Raw genomic sequence first — 25,743 nt, 5'->3', positions numbered from 1 at the left:
TCATTTTAATATCTTCGTTGTCATGCATATTCTCTCTCATTATCTTCGTCCTCACTGGCCACTTGTAATGCTTTAAGCAAAGCCAAATTCAGCCTCCTGAGGCTCACACCTAGCTTAACAGTTGTCTGAGGATGCTGATTAAAAAAAGTTCTTAACTAACTTCCCAAAGTACAAAGAATTCTTAGTTTAATGACTGGAAAGGGGCAGTAGTGTGTTCCACGGTGTTTTTTTGGGAGGGCGGGGGGGGGGGGGGTCTCCCTGTGTCTGTATTAACAGCAAATGTTGCCGTACCCCCAGATTTTTTTTTTATTGCTAATAACTGTACAAGGATTGTCATCATTAAGCATAGAAACTGGTGTGTTCTTTGCAAAATTTTGAGATCGTATAAGTGCAGATTGAGCCTTGTTTGCATGCCTGCCAATATATGTTCCAGAATGAAAGAAGCATAGTATATGTTTGAAGCATGTGAGCTGTAGATCACATGATGTGCATAGCTCACTATCTACTAGTGTTAGTGTTGGGTCTGGATGTTTGCACTTGTTTTTCTTCGAGAAATTCTTTACAGTCACAAGATAGGCAACTCCTCCTTTCGATGATAGTGTGCATGGGCATCAACTCCATTGTTTGTTTTTTTCCGCCATCGGGTTTGGACGTCTATCGCTGCGCTCCGTTTCTTCGGTTTCCCTCTGTGCGCAAGGTACTCACCCACAACGGTATTGTTTTCGATCGCGTTTTCCCTTCTATCGCGTATCGTATACAAGATCCGAAAGCTCTTGGAAGGCCGTCGGGCCGACCCGCAGTCAATGGAACGAACTCCTTTTCAATTTTGCCCTCGTGTCACGCAAAATACCCGCGCACCGACTCGCACTAATTGTGTAATCTGTGTTTGGCCCCCGAACACAGAACAAGACTGCGATGCGTGCCAGGCTTTCCGCTCCAAGAAGACACTTCGCGACCGTCTGGCTTGACGTCCCGACATGCAGAGCCAGCACACAAGCTCCATTCCGGACTTCTTCAGACACCAATCGGACGAAGAGGCTGGCGAGGCCATGGGAACCGAGGAGGAAACGGGAGCCTATCGCCATCCCAGAGCTTGACTCCGACCAAAAGGACCACATCCCACATGGACAACGTACCACGAGTACAGCTCCCCCCTCGTCCCAAGACCCAACTCCACACAAGAAGGCGGCTCCGGTCCAACCTGCGCCTTCGAGCTCCGGTCAGCACCGAGACCATCCTTTCAACACCCCGCCTTCTGGCTCGGCACCGAAGCCTATCAAAAAGCCTTCTGGCTCCGAAAAGACTCCCTCCAAATCAAGTTCGTAGCTGAGAACTTAGGGGTCGAAACACAAGTCGGGCACCGAAACACACTTCGGATCCGGAAACATCAACATGCAAGACTTCGGCACCGAAACAGGCAGACATGCCGAAATCACCAAAAGACAGTTTCGACGCTCCGAACCACAAACCGGATCCGAAACAAAGTGCTGTATATTCATCCTCAAACTGGACATATCCCGACTAAACTGACTAAAAAGATGGAGCTGATACAGAGGAAGAATACCACATTCCTTTAAAGAAGGGAACGGTTGAAACTTCCCCTTCCCTTCCTCCTCTTCCTCTTTCTCTTCCTTCACCTCAGTTTCAGCCTATTTTGCCTGAACATTCCCCACCACATAAACCTGACAACCAGGATGATGGGGATGACAATGGGGATGGGGATGATAATCAACCAATGCAAGACCCATAGGATGATTACAATACCAATTCGCCCATAGACAATGATCCTGATTTATATCCTAGTAAGCCCTCTCCACCAGATGACAATGTAGGCTACATTGAATCACTGGGTAGAGCTGCCAAGTACCATGGGGTGCAGCTACAAAAAGAGTCCTTAGAAGAGGATTTCCTCTTTGAAACCCTCAGTACCACTCAAAGGTCATCACATACACTACCTATGCTCAAAGGGTTGATCAGCCATGTAGATGAAATTTTTAACGACCCGGTCAGAGCTCGTATTCTTCCCTCTGGAATTTCGGGTGCATAATTCTTCCTATATATTCCTCACCTGTTAAAAATCCCCAGGTGCCAGACTGGATCTTTCCATAACTTTTCAGTGCTCGTAGTGGGCACTGACTCCATCTCAGCACCAGAAGCACCGCCATAGTGATGTCACTGGAGCAATATAGCACCCACCCTGGTGCACCAACGTCCGTTCCCTTTTTGCCCCACACCTTGGCGATTTTCTTTCATATCTTCACAGTGTTCTTAATATTTCCTAAAATCACAGTGTTGTGTGTAAGGACCCCCTAAGAAATCTAGCTTTAAACTTTCGCACCTTTATTGGACAGGTGTCCATTTCAGACCCTTACGAAGTCTCTTTATGGTTTCTGGGGTCAAAGCATGATTCAAGGTTATGCGACAAGTGTGGCCTCCTGCACCTCAAGGACATAAAAGCATGAGGCATCGAAGGCCATAAAAGAGCACAAGGCAAAATTTATTATGGCTAGCAACAAGCATTGGGCTCAAACCCTTCATCAGAGTTCTCGGGGGGGGGGGGGGGTTACAAAAAGAAGAGGCTCGTCAATAAGTCACCACAATGAGGTGCACCGCCTAGTCTGACACCAGTCAAAAGGCCCCTTCTGGCCACTCTGCCTGCCCCTACGTTAGCTGACACACACACATAATGGCTTGCCTGGAATTTACACGGCATCAGGAGCTGATTTTGCCTTTTTTCCTCCATCTTTTGATGGCAATGTTCTCGACCTCATTGGTCTCCTCTGGCACACCTCAAAGCCCAGGGGACCGGTAAGCGCTCCATTTGGGTTACCACCCACAGGTACTCCCCTGACACAACTCAACACCGCTGTTCCTCACAGAATACCTCTGAAGCTGACCAAAGACATCACAGCTTTGAGACTTTCTCCTGTGGCCCCTATATCGGTGCCGATACTGGTGCCACCGAAGCTAGCCCTTTCAACGCCTGCAGATCTGGCTCCCTCAAAGTTAAAGACCATTTTGAAGAGGTTAAGGAGGGATTCTTAGCGAAAAGTGGAAGAGACTGGGTATGTACAGGAACTCGTCTTGCCAACATTGTTGACAAATGATTGGAGATATCTTTGGTCATGACTTGAATCCCATACAGAAATAGGGCACATGTGACTGCAATGAGGCTTACCATTTCCTGCTGTCACCTTCTTCTGACAATGCAGATTACCTTGCCTTGCAAAATGCAAGTGCTCTATACAGACTCACACGGAGTGTCCTTTAGGACCATCCCACCACCACCTCTGGAGGTGGATTCATCTTATGTGGTCTTAAGAATGTCAGCTGGCATGCTGGATTTGTCCTTGCCAATGGTGGAATCTAATGCGAACATCTTGACACAAGTTCTGAATGCATTTGCAACTTCGTCTGAGCCTTTGCTGCGATTCAGTGAGGCACTTTTGATCCCGTTTGGCAGCTTGGAAGAAGTTCACTGTGGCCCTGGCTGTGAATTAAAACATGCTGCACTATCCACAAGGCATTGCCCAACCTGGGCCCTTTCTACCTTTCGGAGAAATTCCTGCCCTATACGCCCCCCAAGATCTCTCAGTTCAAGTGTTAAACATCTTTTGGTGGTACCCTGTATAAGAAAGGTTAGACTAGGAGGAAAAGCTCTCTCCTACCTCGGCCCCCGCCTTTGGAATGAGCTCCCGCTCTCTCTAAGACAGTGCTCTGAACATCTGAAATTCAGAAAGTTGCTTAAGACCTTCCTATTCAGTGTCTGTTAATCTTGCCAGACGCAGAGATACCCCTCTGGGGGTCGATTCTGGCGCTATACAAATAAACAAATACATTTCTTGCTCACAAAAGACACAGGCCCATTCCGGGAGAATCGTCTTTTCTTTCTGTGCATCCCTCTCTAGAAAGCCTTGTGGTGGGGGTGGCTCATCTGGGGAGGTCTTGGATCTTTGTATTCCCAGGCCTGGATGACAGACAATGTCTGTACTGTTTGTCTTGATCTCCTCCATTAAAGAGCCCAAATCATACCTAGAGCCCTCTGTGCACCTTCTGTTCATAGAGGCTGTACTGAACTTCTCCTCTTTGCAAGCCTTTCCTCCTCTTCAGAGGATTGGTGACCTTGATATGATCTCGATAATTCTTGAGGGAGAACAGGTTTCAGTCCTGGAGGCTCTCTAACTGCTAGGTCCACTGGTGTTCTGCATCTTCTTGGACACATACCATGAGGGCTCTCCAGTGGTGCCTTTGTTGACAGCACTTCAAATACAAGGAAGATGTGTGGGATACCATCCCATTCTCCCAGGAAGCTGCAATGTATGTGTGCTGCTTGTCAGTGGAGAAGCATCTGTCATAAGCGAACGTCCTTTCATCTTCCTCCTGCCTCCATCCTTGAGAGGCAGGGGCAAATCTGGAGATTGGAAACTGCTTCTCTCCAGAATAGCAGGGACTTCACACAAACCTTCTCAATCTGAGGCCAGTATACCTAGCCCTTGAGGTATTCCACAATTCTCCTGGTTGTCGATATGTCCAGACCTTGAAGAACAATACATTAACAATGTGATATGAATACTAACTCCCCACAGTTATCTGCCCTTTAGTATTTATTGCAGGCAGCCTTAGGAGATGCTTTTCGGTTGAGTTTGCCACTTCACTACGTGCTTCCTACCATATCCCTGGATCTGAGGAAGATTCGTCATGACTAGGCCCAAGCCATTCTCATCACCCCGGACTGGCTGAGAACGGTGTTATACGTAGGCTCTCCACTAAATCCGTCTTACTCTGGAAGGTGTGACAGATTTGTTGCTTCGTGTGCAGAGCAAAATGTAAACCCTTTGAAAGCATGCCCGCTGAGGTCCTGTGTTTCGCTGTATCCTTATCAGAGTAGGTCTGTGCAGTTGACACAGTTAAAAGATGCATTGAAGCCTTGTTTGCTTTTTTCTACCTTCCAGAGCAGTCCTTTTTCAAGTTGAGGGACTGACTCACATTTTATACAACTGCCTTTGTGATGCTCAATGGGATTTAAGCCTGATTTTAACATTTTTCAAAGGTGCTCCCTTCAAGAACTTTCTCACTTGCCACTTACTTTTGATGAACTGTTTTAGAGAGGTGTGTCAAGGAGCTGTAATTACTGCTTGCCTTTCATATGCTTCTTCCCTGACAGATTGGTCCTCAGATCAAAAGCAGCTTTGCTACTGAAGACTGAGACCCCTTCCGTCTGCAACAGTCCATTATCCTTCAAAACTTTTACCTCACCTCATCCCACCAGGTGGGAGGAGATATTACATTCTCTGACCCCCAAAAGCGCAGTCATTTATGATATTGAGGACAAATCTAGCTCCTCATCCCGCAGTCTTTTATCCCTCAGGGAATCCCAACGCGGCTGTTACAACGGTTGTGTTGTGATTCCGCATACCATTACTCCGCAAGTCGGAACAACGACTTGCAGAGGGGGGTGCTGGATGTTGGAATAGTATAATTTACTATTCCGACTCCAGTCTGTGCGGATACTAGGGAAGGTGATGGATTTTAAATCCAACACCTTCTCCCCTCCCAATCCCCCCCCCCCCCCCCCCCCCCCCCCTAGTCGTTCCGACTTGCGGAGTAATGGTATGCGGAATCACAACGCGGTCGTTGTAACGGCCGCGCTGTGATTCCCTGCGGGGACAAAGTTTTGCGGTAAACGTTGTTTACCATTGCGGACACCAAGGAGATCAGGTCTCGTGACCAGGCAGTCAAGAAAAGGACTTTTGTTTTGCTCGATCGCACAGTGTATACAAATGTTACATTTTTGCCAAAAATAGTTAGCTGGAGTGAATTCACGCTTACTCCACCAAAGCAAAGTCTTTAACTTGGCATTGCCAGGGGTATTTCTGTGGATGAGATTTGTTGTGTGGTGAGATTGGCTTCAGACTTTTGCTAAGCATTATTGCTTGGAGAGAAGGTGTGAGAAGTTGGCCTGGTATATGATGTTCACTAGTTAAAGTGACCACCTTGTACCATGCCAAGCAACCCTTATGGTGTGGTTGTAAGTCAACCTTTCGGACTAGCTGCCCTAGTGGTAGTGTAGGCTAAGCAGTCTTTGAGGCTAAACTCATTAAAGCGTGTTAAGCAGGCTGTTTTACCATATGTAACCCCCCTTTATACCAATGAAAGGACACCACACAGATATATATCCAAAATATATATGTATTTATTACTCAAAGTATCCCCTAGACTCTTTATGAGCACAGGAGCACAAATCGTTAAACAAGAAAGTATTACAATATACAGAAGTTGCACTTTATATGGATGGGCCCTGGTGGCCACTCAAACCATATACTAAAATAGTGGTATAAGTACCACGAACAGGAAAGGGAAAAGGCCTAGGGCCTCTAGAATCGCTGGGCCTACAAGGAGCTAACTTCAGTTAGTGACCAGGAGGTCCACGGGTCGCGTGTGCAGTGAGGAAAGTTACACGCGGGCTCCCATAGGTTTTCAGTGGGTGTGTAAAAGTTTAAAAGTTACTGCAGAAAGGGTCTTCTGGATGGACTACGAACTTAAGACTTAAAACACAGACACTAGAGATGTTTCTCTACACTTGGGCACCGGAGTGCCAGCGTTACCTCACCCACAGGAAGTGGGTGCATAGGTCTCGAAGTGCGTCGGGTTTCGTCTATCGATTCAATGGAGCCTGATGACAAAGATGCTGCAGGCGGTCGGTCCAGAAGAGCTGCGTTGGATCCAAGAGTGGATCGGAGTTGTAGAAGACCTGAAAGCAGAGGGGACAGTGTTCACAGTCACTAGCCAGTGACCGGCGTGCCACCAGGTAGGTACCAGGCGATGTCGGGTGCAAACAGGTGATGAGGTGTAGCTTGTCTCCGCAGCCACGTGGTCCCTGAAGGTCGACGACGTCCAGGAGTCGAGTCACGAGCTGTCCAACACAGGCTCTCGCTGTCGGCGACTCGAAAGAAGCAAACAAGCCTTGGCAAAGGCAGGAGTCGTGGAAAGTAAAGAAAGCTGATTGTTCTGACCAGCAAGGTCAGAGGGGCTGCTCTTTTGGAGAGCAGCTGGGGCCAGTCTGGAGCAACCAGACCAGCGTCGTTGATTTCAAGTTAGGTCGCCAAAATGGCCACTAGCCAACGGGCCAGGGACCGGGCAGGCGCGTCGAGATGCAAAGTGCAGAGGGGCCCCACGCAGATCGTGGAGATGCTGGAAGGCTCACCTTTGGTGCAGATGCTGCTCGGATGTTGGGCTTCTCAGGACCCAAAGCACAACTTGGAGGGAGCCTCTGTTGTCGCGCTTGCAGCTTGTCGTCGGTCTTTCAAGATGGCTGGCTCCACGTGTCTCGGTGCCTCCACGGGTTCCTTCTTTGCAGGGACTGTGGATCGGGCTGTGAGAGGTCTGGAGGTCCAGGTCTTGTCGGGCTCTGGGCTCGGGATCTGTTGGGAGGCGGCGGCAAAGCAGACGTCGAATAGCTGGTTGGTGCTTGCGTTAGCAAGATGGTCACTCCCTGACCATAGGGGAGATTTCCTTCTGTCCTCTGTGCAGCAGAGCGTCGAAGTTCCCGTCTTCTTCTTGTAGTTAAGTTGATTCCAGGATGTCTGAAGTCTTAGGACACAGCTCCTACCTTTAAGCGGATTCTAGGGGCCGGACTACCTGCTAGGTCCCTCCCTAAGGGTGGGACCAGGAAGGGGGGTGGTTACACCCCCAATCCTTTGTCCAGCTCGCCCCAGGTCCGGGGCTGGTGTGCCCCAGGACCGGTTTGAACTGGCATATGCACCGAGGCTCCTTGTGAGCCTCAGGCATGTCTGTTTCCTTTCAAGCCCTACCTGACCAATACACAAAATCCTGTCTGGGGTGGCAGCATCCATTTTGTGGAGCTGAGGCTATGTCTGATTTTACCCGGGTTTCAGGTACTGTACATGTCGTGTCCCTCTAGAAGGGTGGAATGCTAACCCCGTCGCCAGAATTGGCGAGGGGTTAGTATTCCAATTCGTATGACACCTTACTCGACATGTTTTGATAAAGCCAAACCAAAGATAGCATTTAACCGCGAGGTTCATAATGCACTTAAGAGTATATGGTATGGCGATATCTGGAAACGGTAGAAGGAAGTTGTTCCGACCACTGCAGACAGGCTCAGCTCATGCCAGAGCACCATCTCACATGGAACCAAGCACTCTGCCTTCAGGATTGTCAAGGCCTGCCATAGGAGTGACTTATAGGTTAACATGTGTCCCATTTAAGGTTAGGTATAGGTATACTACACCTAAGTAAGAGGTGGTTACACCAACTTACCCCAGCTGAGTGATCAGCCAGTTGTGTCAATTTTGTTAGGCCAGGCCAGGGGTGGCACAATACATGCTTCAGCCCCTGGTAGGCCTTAGATACACCAATGCCCTGGGTACCTAGTGTACACTGGTACAGGGGCCCACAGGGTGATCCAATTCCAATTGGTTATGCACCTAGGGTGCATAGTGTCAATTTAGTTAGAGAGAACAGCAGGCTGGGGGTCTGATTAGGAGGCCCACAGCCTCAATATGTCAAAAACCAGTGAAGCAAAAAGCAGAAATTTGGGGTGACCATAGGATAGCAGACCCTACTCTCCTACAGAAGGGTTGGCCCTTTTGCATGTTCGGTGCATCAGGATGTCCTCATTTGACCACACCTTTACACCCTACTCTTGGGAATGTTACTGTTTTGGAAACTTCATTAGGTGAGGAATCTGCAGGTAGAAGTTTGCATTGATGAAAATGTACTCTTTCTGGTGGATAATCTATTTACCTGCAGATTTCTCACCAATCTTGCCCTCCTCCCCCATCTGAACCATGGTCATAGCGCACTTTAAAAAAAAATCCAAATCCGATTACTGACAGACTCATATTAATAGTATTTTCCTTGTCTGAGCCTCTAACTGCATGGAAAAAATTAACTGAAATTGAACAGCCACGGTTTGCATTATATGCCTCTAGTGACGTCACCAGGGTGCTGCTTCTGGTGCTTAGATTGAACTTTTACTTGCTGTTCTGCTTTCTTATACTGGGCATGCTTGTGGGCTGCCTCTTGTTTGTGTTTCAATTTGTGTGCACTGGTAGTTCTTTTATAATGCTCATCTAGTGCAAGTTTCATTTCTTTTAATTTGCTGTAGTATCAAGAATTTATAACAATATTTATGCAATAAGGATTTTTTTTTATGTGAGGCAAGCTATCCCCAATGTTTAGAGAGTAGGTCAGTTATATAGTCAGACCAGAATCCTTCCCTGGAAGTGATGCCACTTAGTGGGGTTTTAGGAAATGGTATTCATTTTTGACCCAAATAAAATTTGATTGGTTATTGCTCTAAACCCTTTTTATTAAACTCTGTTTCTCTGCTTCGCCTGGATTGCTGACTCAATCTGTGAAATCACCTTGAGAATGAACAGAGAGAACCATTGAGGAAAGCTATCTCTACCTGCTGTCACCTTAAGTTTGTAATCCAGTACAAATATGAATGTTTCTACAGAGATTAAAGTTTAATCAAGAACAGCTTTTCTTTTTGGGAGTGACTCATGAAAGAATATCTTGGTGAAAGCATCAATTTAGTTTATGCAGACCCAAGCAGGGTAACACAATAATGGCCTAACTTAGATCTTGGCAGACGTGTTACTCAGTCACAACGGTGACAGATATCCTGTCTGCCGAAATATAAATCCCATATGATATAATGAGATTTATATTTCGGGTATGACTAAGTAACCCATCCTCGAAGATCTAAATCGGGCCCTAAGTTTCCAAGGCCCAATGTTTCATGATGCTGAGTGGGACGACTGCAAGCGGAGATGTCATATTTATCATCAGCTGCGGGCGAAACCTTATGTTCGAGGCATATGAGCTGCAGATTACACACTGTGCATAGATCGCCATCTGGTGTTGGGCCTGGATGTTGCAGTTGTTTTTCTCTTGGAAAGTCTTTGGAAGTCACGAGGTGACTCCTCCTTTGGATCAAATTGCGCATGGGCTTCGGCTCCATCCTCAGATTGGTTTTTTTCCGCCATCGGGCTCGGATGTGTTCTTCGCGCTCCAGTTCGGAACCGTTCCAGTTTTCCTGTTCGGCATGCAATCCTCCCCCCTTCGACGGTATTGTCTCGATCGCGTTCTCCACACTCGACTCGACTCTCAACAATCTAAGTCTTCGATTCCGGTCGTCGCCGAAGACCTTCGGGCCTACCTGGTCTCCGGTCCTGGCTGATGGAAAGGACGCCATTTAAAAAGTGTCCTCGATGTGGGTCGAAGTTTCTCCACAACGATCTCCATGAGGTGTGCAACCTCTGCCTCTCTCCAGAACATGAGGCACAGGACTGTCCAGCTTGCGCCTCCTTCCGATCGAAGAAGACGATTCGGGACCCACTAGCAAGGAGAACAATGGCTGACTCGTCGACTTCGATCCCCGACGACATCTTCGAAGAAGGCGTCGATGTTCCGGAACAGCACACCGAAGAGGGCCTCGTCAGCGCCTCCGAAGCTGACGACTCCGCGTCGAGGACATTACTCCGGCACAGAGGGGCGTGAGTACAGACGTCGACCCTGACCCTAAACCCCCCTCCACGCCATTGAAAAAGGCTTCGGTCACGCCTTCGCCTTCGGGCCTAGGTATGAACCAAAAGACTGCTTCCCATACCTCGTTTCTGGGCCCGGTTAAGAAGCCCATCAAGCCTTCAGGCAGCACGGGCTCGAGCCAGCCTACCCTCTGTGCCCAAAAAATCGCATCGACACCAGCACCAAAAAAGAAAACAACCCTTTCCTCGTCCGCGCCGAGCTTGACACCGAAGCTCTCGGCGCCGAAGACTGGCACCGGCTCCTCGGCACCGATAACATCCCCAGAGCCGAGCAAGAAGCCGAAAAGCCTCGACTCCCAAACCTCAAAGCCGAAACCCACCTCGGAACGAGGAAGTCAAAAGACACTTCTAAACCCCACAGTTCCAAACCAAGAACCAGTGCCGAATCCACGCCTAAGAAACCCACGGCTCCGACACCATCGGCACCGAAGGATCTGTACCTTACGGAGGAACTGTTTCGACCTGATCCTTACCAAAAAACCATCGTAAAGCATCCAAAGAATGGGCATTTGACGCTTAGCACCAAAAAACAAATCACTGGACGAGCCTGCACCAGCTCCCCCACCAAAACGGAGAGACTTTGCCACCTCCCCTTTAAGGATTCCTTCACCTCCTCCTCCTCCTTCTCCTCCACCTCCCCCACTCCATCATTCTCCCACACCATCTCCAGATGAAGATGATGATGACATTCCCGACGACACGGGGGACGGAGCGGATGACCATCCAATAGGGGACGCTACTCCGACGGACTCCCCAGACCCATGGGACGACTACAACATTCCAGATGTCCCTAACGTCCCGCAGGACGATCTTTACCCTTCTAGGCCCTCCCCCCCCAGAGGTCACGATGGGATTTAACCAGCTACTCCATAGGGCTGCCCACTACCACGGGGTTGATCTCCACACAGACCCCGTAGAGGAGGATTTCCTCTTAGATACATTTGACCCTGCACAGAGGTCTACCTCAATTCTGCCGATGCTTAAGGGGGTTATTAAGCACGCACCAGAGGTCTTTAAAGACCCCGTTAGGGCCAGGGTCATTAACCCTCGCATTGAGAAAAAATATAAGGCCACCCCAACAGATCCACCCTACATTAAAGGCCCCGCACCACTAGACTACCTGGTAGTCTCCAATGCAAGGAAACGTGCCAATTCCCAGGCTTCAGGTTAGGCTCCATCGCCAGATAAGGAGTCTAAACTCCTAGACGCCTCTGGCAAACAGACGGCGTCCCAAGCGGCCAACATCTGGCGTATTGCTAACACCCAAGCGCTCCTAGCCAGATATGACAGGGCACATTATGATGAGCTGGAGTCAATAATGCAACACCTCCCTGACAAATATAAACATAGGGCCAACGAATTGATTCAAGAAGGTAAAACCATCACCAACACCTCCATCCGTTGTGCCCTCGATGCAGCTGACACTGCCTCCAGGGCAATAAATACCAGCATCCTTCTGCGTAGGCATGCCTGGCTTCGCATTTCAGGGTTCAAACCTGAGGTTCAGAGTTCCATCCTCAACTACCCCTTTGATGAGAAACATCTGTTTGGCCCTAATGTCAATGTAGCCCTCGAAAAAAATGAAAAAGGACACAGACCCAGCAAAATCTATGGGAGCCTTGCAGTCGCAAGCTCCCAGGCGCTCCTTTCGCCGTTCCTCCTTTAGAAGCAACACCAGAGGCTACTCCTCCGACAGCGCCTCCACTTCCTACAAAACCCCTACCCAATCCACCTTCACTAGGGGTTACCAAAGAGACAGTTACAGGGGTAACAACAACAAAGGCAGAGGCAAAACTAACACCGCCCGCTCTGCCTCCACCCCCACCCAGTGACTTCCCTCCACTTCCCTCTGACTATTCCACTCCAGTCGGGGGCAGACTCCACAATTTCCTTCCTGTCTGGGCTACCATCACCTCAGACAGATGGGTGCAACAGATAATTCAATCAGGCTACTGTCTAGAGCTAACATCTACCCCCCCAACCATTCCACCCAAACAGCGCCCAAGGTCACAGGAACATTTGTCACTTCTAAAGCAGGAGGGGATCTCCCTCCTACAAAAAAAAGCAATAGAACCAGTTCCTACCCACCAACAAAACAAGGGAGTTTACTCCCTATATTTTCTCATACCAAAAAAGGACGGCTCTCTAAGGCCCATTCTGGACCTCACACCCCTAAACCAATACATACTCAGACCACTTTCACATGGTCACACTCCAGCAGGTGCTTCCTCTGCTCTCCCAAAACGACTTCCTGACCACCATAGACCTCAAGGACGCCTATTTCCACATTCCCGTTCACACCACTCACAGGAAGTTTCTCAGATTCGTAGTGGAAGGTCACCACTACCAATTCAAAGTACTCCCCTTTGGAGTCACCAGAGCGCCACAAGTGTTTACCAAGTGCCTAGCAGTAATGATAGCACACCTGAGAAGACAACACATCCACGTCTTCCCATATCTAGACGACTGGCTCATAAAAGCCAGCTCATACAACCAGTGTGTACAACACACTCACGCCACTATCCAACTACTTCACAACCTGGGCTTCACAGTAAACTATGCCAAGTCACATCTGCATCTGTCCCACGTACAACAATACCTCGGTGCCACCATAGACACCTCAAGAGCGTTAGCCTACCCCAGTCCTGCCAGGATAGCAAGCATACAAGCTCTTCGCACCAAATTTCAACCACAACACTCTTCCAGCCCGAGTGTTTATGCAACTTATAGGGATGATGGCCTCTTGTATATTCATAGTACCTCATGCAAGACTCCAGATGCGTCCTCTGCAAGAGTGCTTAGCACACCAATAGAACCAGGCTCAGGGTCAATTATCAGATCTGGTGTTGGTAGACGGTGGTGCCCATCGCTCTCTGAAGTGGTGGACCACCAAAAACCTTTCCAAAGGGCGACCGTTCCTAGAGCCAGTTCCTCAAATAGTTCTAACTGCGGACGCATCGCTCTCCGGCTGGGGAGCTCACCTACTACATCACACCATTGCAGGGCAGGTGGACACCTAAACAAAAGTTACTCCACATCCGCCATCTGGAGTTACAGGCCATATTTCTAGCCCTAAAAGCCTTTCAAACACACGTCTCAGGCAAGGCTGTCTTAGCCCGCACAGACAACATGACAGCAATGTACTACATCCAAAAACAGGGAGGCACACACTCTTCAGCTCTCTCAGCTAGCACAGACCATATGGAGGTGGGCCATACCTCAAAACATTTTTCTCCTAGCCCAACATGTCCCAGGAGTCCAAAACACCATTGCAGATCTGTTGAGCCGTCAAACTCAGCAAATCCACGAGTGGGAACTTCATCCACAAGTTCTTCAACCATTCTTTCAAACATGGGGGCAACCACAGATAGACCTCTTCGCCACCCCCGAAAACGCCAAATGCCCAAGCTTCGCCGCCAGATATCCACACCCATTGTCCAAAGGCAATGCGATATGGATGTACTGGTCAGGCAGATTTGCATATGCTTTTCCGCCTTTCCCACTCATTCCATTAGTGGTGCGCAAACTGCAGCAACATTCCCTAACTCTCATCCTAGTTGCTCCAACTTGGGCCAGACAACCGTGGTACACCACATTGCTGGAACTCTCCGTAGTTCCGCACCAAAAATTACACCTCTCTCCACGCCTCTTAACCCAGAACCATGGAGAGATCAGACACCCTGATCCAGCTCAGCTCAACCTTGCGATCTGGCTCCTGAAATCCTAGAATTTGGTTACCTTAATCTTTCCCCTGATTGTATGAACGTCATTAAAGAAGCTAGACGACCTACCACTAGGGCTTGCTACACAGGTAAGTCGAAACGTTTCGTGATTTATTGTCACAACAATGTCAATCCCTTAGATGTGTCTATCCAACACATCATAGGCTACTTACTACGCCTACAAAGATGCAACCTAGCCTACACATCTATTAGACTACACTTTGCTGCCATAGCAGCGTACCTACAAAATAGACAGCATAAAAGCCTTCACGGAAGGCCTTAAGAGAATAATTCCCCCCCCCCCCCCCCCCCCCCCCCCAGAGTGCCACCCTCACCGGTGTGGAACCTAAACATCGTTCTCACAAGACTAATGGGGCCTCTATTTGAACCTCTACATAAATGTGAGCTTCAATTTTTAACATGGAAAACGGCTTTCCTTGTAGCCATTACTTCCCTCAGAAGGGTCAGTGAGATACAAGCACTCACCATTCAAGAACCTTTTCTGCAAATGCATCATAATAAGGTTGTTCTCTGCACTAATCCAAAATTCCTTCCTAAAGTCATTTCTCCCTTTCACCTCAGTCAGTCTGTGGAACTGGCCGTATTCTTCTCGCAGCCACAAACCATTGCAGAAAGAGCTCTACACACCCTAGACGTCAAAAGAGCTTTACTCTACTACATCGAGAGAACACAACCTTTTCGCAGGACAAAACAATTATTTGTGTCTTTCTCACCACCACACAAAGGCAAACCCATCTCCAAATCTGGGATAGCTAGGTGGATTGTTAAATGCATACAGATTTGCTACCACAAAGCAAAACGAACGCTATCTGTTCCCCCTAAAGCCCACTCTACACGTAAGATAGGGGCTTCCATGGCATTTTTAGGGAACATTCCCTTAGATGATATCTGCAAAGCAGCCACATGGTCTACACCGCACACTTTCACTAAACACTATTGTGCAAACTAAGCAACAGGCTAGTGTGGGCCAGGCTGTCCTCCAAACACTGTTTCGAACAACTGCAACAGATACTGGTGGTCGCCGCTAATAGAGGGTACTGCTACACAATCTATGCACAGTGTGTAATCTGCAGCTCATATGCCTCGAACGGAATATGCTACTTACCAGTATGCATCTGTTCTTGGCATGTAGAGCTGCAGAACTACACACACACCTCCGCCTCCCCGGCTACTTTTATCTGTTCCAGTTTTATCTTATTTAGATACAGCACAAATGGGCATCTTTCCTGTTTCTTACAAAGCTCCATCATTTCCCCGCTGGCGTAAAACAATCTGAGGATGGAGCCGAAGCCCATGCGCAATATGATCCAAAGGAGGAGTCACATACCTCGTGACTTCCAAAGACTTTCCAAGAGAAAAACAACTGCAACATCCGGGCCCAACACCAGATGGCGATTTATGCACAGTGTGTAGATCTGCAGCTCTCTATGCCAAGAACAGATGCATACTGGTAAGTAGCATATTCCTTTCTTCACCCAAAAATAAATTGATATTAAAATCACCAGTAATAATTGTGAGTCACTCTTGTGCGGTTTTGCTTTTTTAATATAGTTCTATGAGTGGCTTAAGGGCTTCTTTTTTTCTATTCCTTGCTGGGAAAACGTTGCATAGAATGTAATAATGTTTGGTTTGTCTGTCCTCTGAAGTGAAATCAAGCCTATTGGCTAAGTAATGCGGAGACTTTGAGTCAATGACTGCGGCATTCAGCTTGTTTTATCGCTGGGGGAAATTTGAAGTATCCTTATATAGGAAATCCAGATAGTTGCCATGCCTGTTGCACGCAATTAGATCTTCCTTGCACAAGAGACAAACTATAGTCTTTCAGTCAATTTTATAATACCATTTAAGTTTGAAGTGTAGATTTTAATATTGGAATTAACGGGCTTGTACAAACTCCCATTTAGTGGTCTCTTTAGGTCTCTTGACTTTAGGGAGAGCAATCCAAACTGTTCTCTAATCAGCTCCAGTCATTTATTGAAACCCTCAACTGGGCAAACAAACCTCCATGGCTTTTGTGGGTATCCTACTTAAACTTACCCAGATATATTTTGTATACACTTTAGCCTTAAAAAAGGTGATCTTTCTGCACCTCTGGTAGGATTTCTTTCCTCCGTTTGTTTTTTGCTCTAGAGAAAGTCCAAATCGATATCTTTCTTCAGATATTTTGATTCCCAATTCTCAAATAGATATTTATTAACTAAGACTGAGGTTACCAATTCTCTTGTAGCAAGAGTAACTACTGTAGATTTCCTGGGCTTACCACCAGTGGTGGCGTTCAAAAGAGATGCAAGGGCTATTTTTGCTGTCTATATGATGATAAAATTGTGGCGTTTTTAGACATTTTATGATGTTTCCTCTATTGAGGAAATCAAGAGCCTTTTAGGATATACTCTGGATACAGCCTTCTTTTAGACAGTGTCTTGAATTATCCTGGAGGTCACCTGTTGAGCAATGGCTTCAGGTCTGAAGCCTGGTTCAGAGTGAATAGGAGAGGCTGAGCCACTTTCAGTTGTTCTAGGGCTAGAGGGCGTAAGGAATTTCATATGTCCTGTGACTTTTTTCCATTGAATAATGTGTTCTTGTTCATTTTGATGGATGTCAAAAAGATACTCCCTTGCCAAGTTGGAAAGGGCTAGTTTGAAACAGATACCACCTCAGGGACAAACACTTCTTGCACCTAGTCTGTACATCCATTAAACTTTACGAAGATCTTAAGTGTCAGATGAGGACCGGCATAAGGCTGTTTTATTTGATGGTAGTATAGTTAAAGGTGTTAAACCATTATTTAATGAAGGCTCAAAAGATCTTGTGATGGTGGTATGTGATCTCTTTCCAAGACTTCTGTAAACCCTGTGCTTACTACAGCAGCACAAAGACTAGAGACCCCACTGCTTCAGAGCCCTTGCCTGCTTCACATGATTTCTCAAGTTGTGGGCTTAATAATGTTCATCCTTTCTTGGAGCAAAAACAATGTGCACTTTTGTTATTGAGGATTGAATGCTTTCTTGCCATATGATGTAATTCCAACTTTTTATTGTAAAAGTATTTTTCGTTTTTTGTTTGAGTTTGAGATTTTAGGGTATAGAGGAGTATGTTGCATGTTGATGGTATCAGATTCCAGATAAGATTGTCCGCGAAGGTCCTATATCGTATCCACCATTTCCTCTACAGTCTGATAGCCAAACAAATTCCTATTAATTTAATGTTAGGTATTTTAAAGTATGTTTATTGCAAAATAAGGTACCCTTTCAAGTGTGCTATGTTAGAAAGTCCATTAACCAAGTCATCAATGTTTGCATAAATAAAACCTTTCCCTTTCTGTTTCTTGCTGTTTTTATTATGCTTTTGAATCCATATATTTGATGTAGAGTTCTATAGAAAAAATCTTGGAAAGTTCATTTTAAAAAGCATGTTTGCAATAATACAAATTGTCTCACCAATTATCTTTATTAATCGTTTATATTACCTGTTTCCAAAAGTATACATTTTTGGGACACTAGTATCTTATTTGTAATCTGCTGTCCCTCTCCCATATTACCAATATTCCATTAATTTTAACTTCATCTTTAGTAGTGTTTAATTTAATCTGAAATGGAGTTTATGTTGGGGCAATTTGGAGCTTTGCTACTTAACATTTGGAAAACTTGTCAAAGGCATTTTTACCGAGGTCATTATATAAAAAAACACACTGAACACAAATTAATCATTTTCTTGAAAATCCGTCCTAGACTTGCACAATAATTATCTTTAAGATAAGTTTATCATGGATCTTTGATTTGACTTATTTTATTGTATTACACTTGTCTTTAACATACCTCTACATGATACATTTTACACATCTCCGAAAAAGATTGGACTTGGTTCCCTTTAAGCTGATTTTGATTTGTAAGACAAAGACAGTCTGAACCAGATCTCTCTTCTAAGGAAAGTGAAACTGTTTGTTTTGCAAAAAGTGACTTAAGAACTGTTTTTAAGTCATTGTACACTTTGATCGGGATGGTGGTAGAGCCCTCTTCTAAGGCCTCCCAGACCACACTAGCTCCCCTGAAAGGCATCTTACATGCTGCAGTACATCTCGTCCCTATCCTGATGGAACTCCGTTGGCTCACTTTTTCGCCCATTCCTTCTGCAAAACAGACTTCGTCATTTACAAAGCCATCACAACCAGCAGCCCTGCTTACCTTGCAGACAAGCTCACCTTCTCTTGTGATTTCTTCACAGACCCGCAGCCAGGACACCACCAGGCTGCATGCTAAGAAATGAAAAGAAAAAAAAAAAAAAAAGGCCATTTCAATCTCTGCACCCAGGATATTGAACATTGAACAACATCTCTATATAGATTCGGACCGCCCCTGCTCTGCTCCAATTTAGTATCAGGTTGAAGACTCACCTCCTTAATGAACACGTTAACAGTCCACAATCCAGCTACCTCACTTAACACTCATTGACTTTATGCTCATCTTTGACCTTGTACAGCTCTCCGCTGCCTCTTTGCTAGGTTCGCACATTAGAAATACTACATACATACATTCATTCATACATACATACGTACGTTTTCATTCCTTGTGCTACAGTTAACACATTTTCTGTCCATTAATATTTAACGGTTATTCCAAATAGGAGATGGGTTACCTTAGCTCAGCATATTTCCACTTCTGTGATCTAGATCAAAGAAAACATGCCACATTGGTCTTCTTTATTAAATTCTACTATTGCCCAAATGGAAGTCTCTGCACTTTCTTCCATCTTGCTTGTTATAATATGAAACATTCATGGTTAATCTTTATATTGGATAAACCTAAAAACTCTTTTTTTCGAGTTTGTAACTGTAAGAGCAAAATGTAGACTTTCTTTTTTTGCCCCAGTCCACAGAAAGCCTGAGATAATCTTTTCAAATGTTAAGTAATATTTTATAGGCAACTTTATCCATAAAGTGTTGCAAATGTAAGTGATTTGGCAGAAGTTTCATTTTAATTGTGTTAAGCTTCACCTTCTGTCACGTTTACAGCTCTCTTTTTAAATCAGATCATGTGGAGATTTAACCTCTTCAGTGCCCATGACGAGATGGTCTCGTCATGGAGCACGGTTGCGCTGTGCCCATGACGAGACTATCTCGTCATGAACCCCACCCACTAGTGCAACGCCCGGCACAGGAGGGGGAAAGGGCGTGGCACTGAAGGGGTTAAACTCCTTTCTTTCATCTTGTCATTTTTCCCTCTTTATTACAAGCCCAAGATATGAAATCCCTTTATCTATGCTCTGAATTGGCCCTTTGTCTACATCAGATATTGTATTTATGTTTTTTTAAGATGGTCATTCCAACTGTTTTTCCCCGGTTCACTCGATAGCCAGACACTTTCCCAAATTTACTAATAAGCTTTAATAGAACTGGTTCTGAACTATCAGGATCAGCAATTAATAGCATCATCTAATCTGCATAGAGTAAAGTTTTGACCATCTTTCCCATATCCCATCTCTTTGAAATCATTGCAGTTTCTCAAAGTGACAACCAGGACCTCGGGCTCAATATTAAATAGCAAAGGTGATAATGGGTATTCCTCTTTGGTTATTTCTTGTATTTAAGACTTTTTTGAGGTTATGCCATTTACTATTACTCCAGCATGAGGCATTATACAGTAAGTACTGTTACTAAACTTCTCGCTAAATCCCCTTTAATAAGAACAGCTATAAAGACGTTCCAGTTAATATTTTACCATTCTCATCACCAACAGCTATTACAAGTGAATTTCCTCTCTCGATTCTAATATTTTCTTTCAATATCAGATAAAAAACGTCCATTGTCATGACCATATTTCTTCCGTATAAAACCAAGTTGAATTTAATTTAAAACACTTTTAATATTTGCTTCCACCCTGACTTCCAAGAATGTTGCAATTATAGGCCAATATTGCTACTAAACTTGAATGTCAAACTTTAAACAGTTCTTGATGTAACGGCTGGGCATTCTATATTACATTTTCATCACTTTAGGAACTACTTGAGAACTTTCAAAGATGATTTGTGGAAATATAAATGCATCATAAAAACAAGTGATGATTTTTCTGAATTAGCTGTTTTCTTGATGAACTCTCTAAGGTTCCAACTTTTCAATATCCGCATCCTTCACCTTTTGAGGTCTTCATAGGACTCTTTCTGGTTAGCTCTGCTGTTTTCAATTTACCTCTGTGGTGACAATAACAGCATGGGCATTAGACAACCTACTTATAGGGCTCATGCTTCACTTTCTTTCGAGATTCTTCTATTGCACCACTTGGCACTCATTGTAGATACTAAAAATCAACTCTATTCTTGAACTTGACGATCATCCAAAAGCTGTTGAATCTGCAAAAACAGTGTATCCAGCAGTAGTTTTCTACCAAAGGTAGGTAATGTTCTCTGCATGTTTCTTTGCTTGGCCTTTGGATATAAATGATAATTGTATAGAGAAAGCAACCTTTAAGGCATGTTGTTTCTAAATGTTTACTTCAGCTCTTAAGGACAGTTTCACTGATATCTTAACTAATCTGTCACATATTGCTATACAAGCATTGTAGCTGATTTCTTTTAATTTTGTTTTCAAAACTTTAACTTGTTTTTGTTTATTCTTTTCCAGAATGTGTGCTTTATTACACCACAGTTTTTGTACCAGTTCCTTTGTTTGTTTTCACAACAAGTAAGTTCACTTTTGTATTGCATGTTTTGACTGTGATGCTTAGGCTATTAGCTATAATCATTTTTGCACCTCATATAACTGTTTTATTGCATCAATGGCTCTGTTCCATTTTACTTTCACTTCCATCTTTTATTTATTGCTGCCTGGAACTGGAAATACGTATGTGCTCTGTAGCCTTGGTACTTCCATATTTTCCTTTGCATTACTGATTTGTGCAAGCTGAAGTCCCACTGCTACTTAAACATATGCATTGTTTCTTCATGATCTTAATTCATATATCCATGGCCCTGTCTGTATAAACTGGGCTCTCCAGCCACACCTACAGTTTTAGCATTTTGAGCTGCCCAGAAAAGTTGAACTTATTATGGATGCTGCACCATGTGAATGCTAATGACTGTGTGGTTCAAGTGTTGCCTGCATTACAAAGTGAGTAATGCATTTTTCTTCAGCATTTGATTGTAACTATGTTGACAGTTGGTTGGAGAAGTCCCGAGCATTGGGCAAAGAGTCTGGGGCATGTTAGTAGAAACATATTTTGTAGTCTTTCAACACCATGCATGACTGAAGTTCCAGGTGCACTTCATTCAAGAAAATACTATAATAAACCAGCATTCGCCACAAATTCTATTTTGATTTACTTTTTCCCCCATTATCAATAGCAGGGTATTTGAAGAGACAGGCTTTTTTCGGTTCGTAGTGAATTCTTCTCACAATTGTGGGTACTCATTTTATTTCAACTAGCACCATTTAGGAACTGTGTTATAATTCTTTTGAGTGATTAGGAGCATTCTTAGGGGAGTGCCTTTTACTTTTCTTCTAAATATAGATGAATTGTTCTTATTTGTACAGATCACTTCCCTCAAGTAAAATATTGCTGATGGCATTAATGACAACAGCCTGCATTGTCTTGTGGTAAACATTTGTAGCAGTTGTTAAAGTTTTAAAACCAAGACCCTTGGTTCATGGAGAAATAAAAGCAAAGATCTCATAACTGGACAAGTTTTCCCATCTAAAGGAAGAGGATTAATAAGATTCTCATGGTCGTTCTGCATTTTCATCCTTTTAGTGTGTGTAAAGGGATGATCTAAACCTTGATACAGAAGACTTACAGATCTACGCATGAAACACACCTGTGTAATTTAATCGTCAGTTAATGATGTTCAGTGTCACTCATTTCACCACTAACCTCTTGTCAGTGTGTAAAACCCTGGTAGAACCCGCCATAGTCCATCCTCATTGACCGTGCTTAACATTTCCAAAGTTGTGCTCAGTGCTGACAGCGAAAATGGGCTACCATTAATAGGGATAGTGGATGGGGGCACACAAGAGAGGACATTGGTTTGTAGTCACAATGTTCGCCACATAAGATGGAGGTTCTCTTGCCTTTTCTGCAGTCTCTCACAAGTGATATTTTATATTAAACAGAACAGTCTATTTCAACTCTCAGCTCTCGTATCCATGGTTATTGCATGAATAGTAACATTCTGCAGCTAATTAAACAGACACAATAATTCCCCTAGTGAACTATGCTCTGTGGTAAACATTCAGCTTATCAGTGTCCCAGTACCTTTATATTGCTAGAGTCAAAATAATCTTTGTGAGACTGGTCTTGTTGTGCTGTCCTGTAGCACTCGTTAATGCTCCACAACTTGAAACACTGATCAGAAACAAAGGTTCACACAGAATCTCTATACAACACTGCAGAGGCCCAAAAGATGGTTGTAACAGCACAACCTTGAGAGTGTGGCAGAATCCCCGTACATAGATGCAGGGAACAGTTACAAGGTCCCAATAGGAGTACCACAACCCAAACAAGTGCTGTCTAACTATCCATAGGTAGCACTAACCTGAGACCTCTGAAGACCGGGTTGGGAGTGGTCAAATAATTCCAAGCTTGTTTGCAAAGTCTTTGAGAGGTGATTCTTCAGAAGGAAGTTCAAGAAACACCACAAACAAAGCTTCTGAGATGACATGACCATAATATTGACTGGAGAGCCCGGAACACGGGTGAAGAGTTGATCCAAAGCACAGGAACTCCTGTGAAGAGAAGATCAAAAGCAGAGTTTCTTTCATTAACACCTGGCCACGCGCCCCTGTACGGCTTTTATAGACTGTGGGATCTTTGAATCCTGCAGTAGATTCTTGAATCCTGCTATAGTCTGACACTCGGATGGGGCATATGATCACAGCTTTTAGGATTGAGTATGCTGGGGACGGGGCATAACAACTTGGCAGCACAAATGTGACAAACACAATCCTTAGGCAGCATAACTCTTGTTGTGCTAGTGTGAACCAACATCCTGAGTGGTAATGTTTTGAGCAAGGGGTTGCAGTGGTTGCCAATAGACCTAGGATTAGAGGTGACTTGGTGTACAGGCAAGCACCTGTGACTAGACATGACACTAAGTCAACAATACTTGGGATGTCTGTACTGAAAGACCACCGCAAAGCATGGGCTGAGAGACTTGTGCTGCAAGCTACCTCTCATCTTAAAAGTATCAATGCCAGGAGACCGTTCAGTCTCCTCGTATCTATAACTTTGAATATTTCTTTAATGATGCTTTCATTGTTCTAAACTGTTCTGTAATTCCCTCCTTCAAGGTCTTTTGTGGCATTACATGAAAAAGTAATCTGTGTCTTTTGTTTGAACCTTATGCAAGTTGTAGTTGTGCAATGCTTGCTATTGCCAGTTGGAATCTTATGAATCTTGAATTTGTGACAGGTGTGCCAAGAGGTTGATGTACAATCTAAAGAAATCGTCAGGTAGCCAAAGGGGTGGCTAGAGTTACAGAATTATGATTTCAAGATGTCACTGCAAGTAATAATGATATTGCTGACAAAATCTGAAACGTTATTTATATGGGCTACACATTTGAGTGCAGCAAAAAAAACCTGGAGATGGTAAAAATCCTGCACAAGCAGTTCTTTGGGAGATTGGTACAACTTCCATCAAACTACGATAAACTTGTATCTTATCAGAGGTGGGGAATACAAAAAATAAGGCACTAAGTTATGCAGCTAAACAAAGTATTCTTGAAAACTAAATATGAAATGAGGCAATCAAATTGGTAATAGAAATGGGAAAGTTGATCACAACCTGTACAAAGAAGTCTTGCCCTTGAAATGCTACACAGAGCTTTACACATGCAGTCCTAACACCATAGAGGAAAAAAGAGTCTTAATCCTTGTCAGTCACTTTACTGGACTACAATGAGCAAAAGAGTTGATGGAGCCTCGTTATAGCTTTAAAGTGTGAATGCGATGAAAGATCTACCAACTTGTTACACATTCTAGATTTCTGCCGATGGCATCCATAGTACGGGAGAAGCCTTCAATATATATATTAAGAGCAGCAACCAATAACTGTCCTTACGATATGATGCACTTACTGGGAGATCTCTAACTAATTGTAGCTTCCAACTAGAGTGTCTCTCTTGAAATATCAGGTGAGGAAGACACAAGTACCTCTTTTCAAATAATGTTTATTTTACTGTATGCAAACAAACCACTATGCACCAAACAAATTAAATTGTCACCGTAGGGAAAATGTGACAGTATCTGGCTCTTTTACTATCACAGGATATTTAACGCAGCTGAAATTTCAGTCAATATTTTCATTATTGGTTTTACTTCCTAGAGATAAGCAAATCGGGTAGAAAGTAATGTTAGAAGAAAGACATTGAAATCAAGTAAAACTTTAGGGGCAGTCATTCCTAGCTGATTCTTTGTTTTGGGGGTTTCTTATGAAACATAGTGTGGACTAGGATTTCTTGGTTCCATCCCGAAGTGCAGGCCTTAGATACAGATTGGCCCTTTGTTTGAAGTACTCAATGGGTAAATGGATAGATGTGGAACTAGAAAGAATAAACAAGAACGATACTCCAGTCTCCATGTCCAGAAATCATAACCGTAACATATGGTTCATGCTCAGCATTCCCGCTGGGTTAGCATCACTCCTCTCAACCCCATTCTCCCAGATAATGTTTAGGTAAGACGGGGATAACAAAGCCATAAAATTCTGTCTGCTCCAGGGGAAATCTCAGGTCAGCAGCTTCCATTTATAGAGAATGCTCACCTAATGTGGGCTGATTTCCATTGTTAGCCCTATTTAGGCAATTTGCAGATAAACACATATTGAAAAACTCTGAAATAAAAACTCTGAAGAGTCAATCAGCATTTTAAAGACCTGGGGTTCTCAATAAACAATCGAACATTTTGAGTTTTACGCAAAATATTAAGATGGTTCTTAACGCATTATCCAATACATTGCTATCTCATGATTATCAGTTTAAATAATGAGCACCATTATGTGATTTTGAATCACACCTTCACTGTTGGTGGGGAGGAGGGATTACATCTATCAGGGGCACTTTGTTATTACTTAACTGTTTAAACATTGTGAAAATAATACGACTCGGCACCCACACAAGATCAATATTGTTTGTATTGGAGAACATATTAATTCATGATTAAGCTACATAATGCACTGCCTCACAGAATCTTTTTCTTGATAAAGTAGATTTTTCATGATTTTTTTCATTTACAACATTTCTTTTCTTCTCTGTTTTTGCCATAGTCAACGCGCTTCATCCAAAAGGACTTATTCAGGGCTACAAAACGCATATGTACCGATTCAAAATGAATGCACAAAGTAGACTTAAAAAGACATTGCACAATATTCATGACACACATATAAACTAAAATAATAACTGATTTTATCAATATTTCATCATGACTGGTTGTGAGTAGT

At 44.3% G+C, this 25,743-nt stretch overlaps 1 protein-coding gene across 3 annotated transcripts in view; it reads left to right on the top strand.

The window, feature by feature from the left end:
- The window catches only part of ATP11B (ATPase phospholipid transporting 11B (putative)), a 446,007-nt gene that overhangs the window by 251,646 nt on the left and 168,618 nt on the right, over positions 1–25,743 (top strand). For all 3 annotated transcript variants that reach the window (XM_085635367.1, XM_085635368.1, XM_085635366.1), the window contains exon 23: positions 20,934–20,993. In XM_085635367.1, coding sequence (XP_085491493.1) covers positions 20,934–20,993 — 60 coding nt within the window. The remainder of the gene's footprint in view (positions 1–20,933; positions 20,994–25,743) is intronic.

The sequence above is a fragment of the Triturus cristatus genome, chromosome 11 (assembly GCF_964204655.1).
Source record: "Triturus cristatus chromosome 11, aTriCri1.1, whole genome shotgun sequence".
NCBI lineage: Eukaryota > Metazoa > Chordata > Amphibia > Caudata > Salamandridae > Triturus > Triturus cristatus.
Note: the sequence above shows the minus strand (reverse complement) of the source record. Positions and strands in the feature narration are given on the sequence as shown.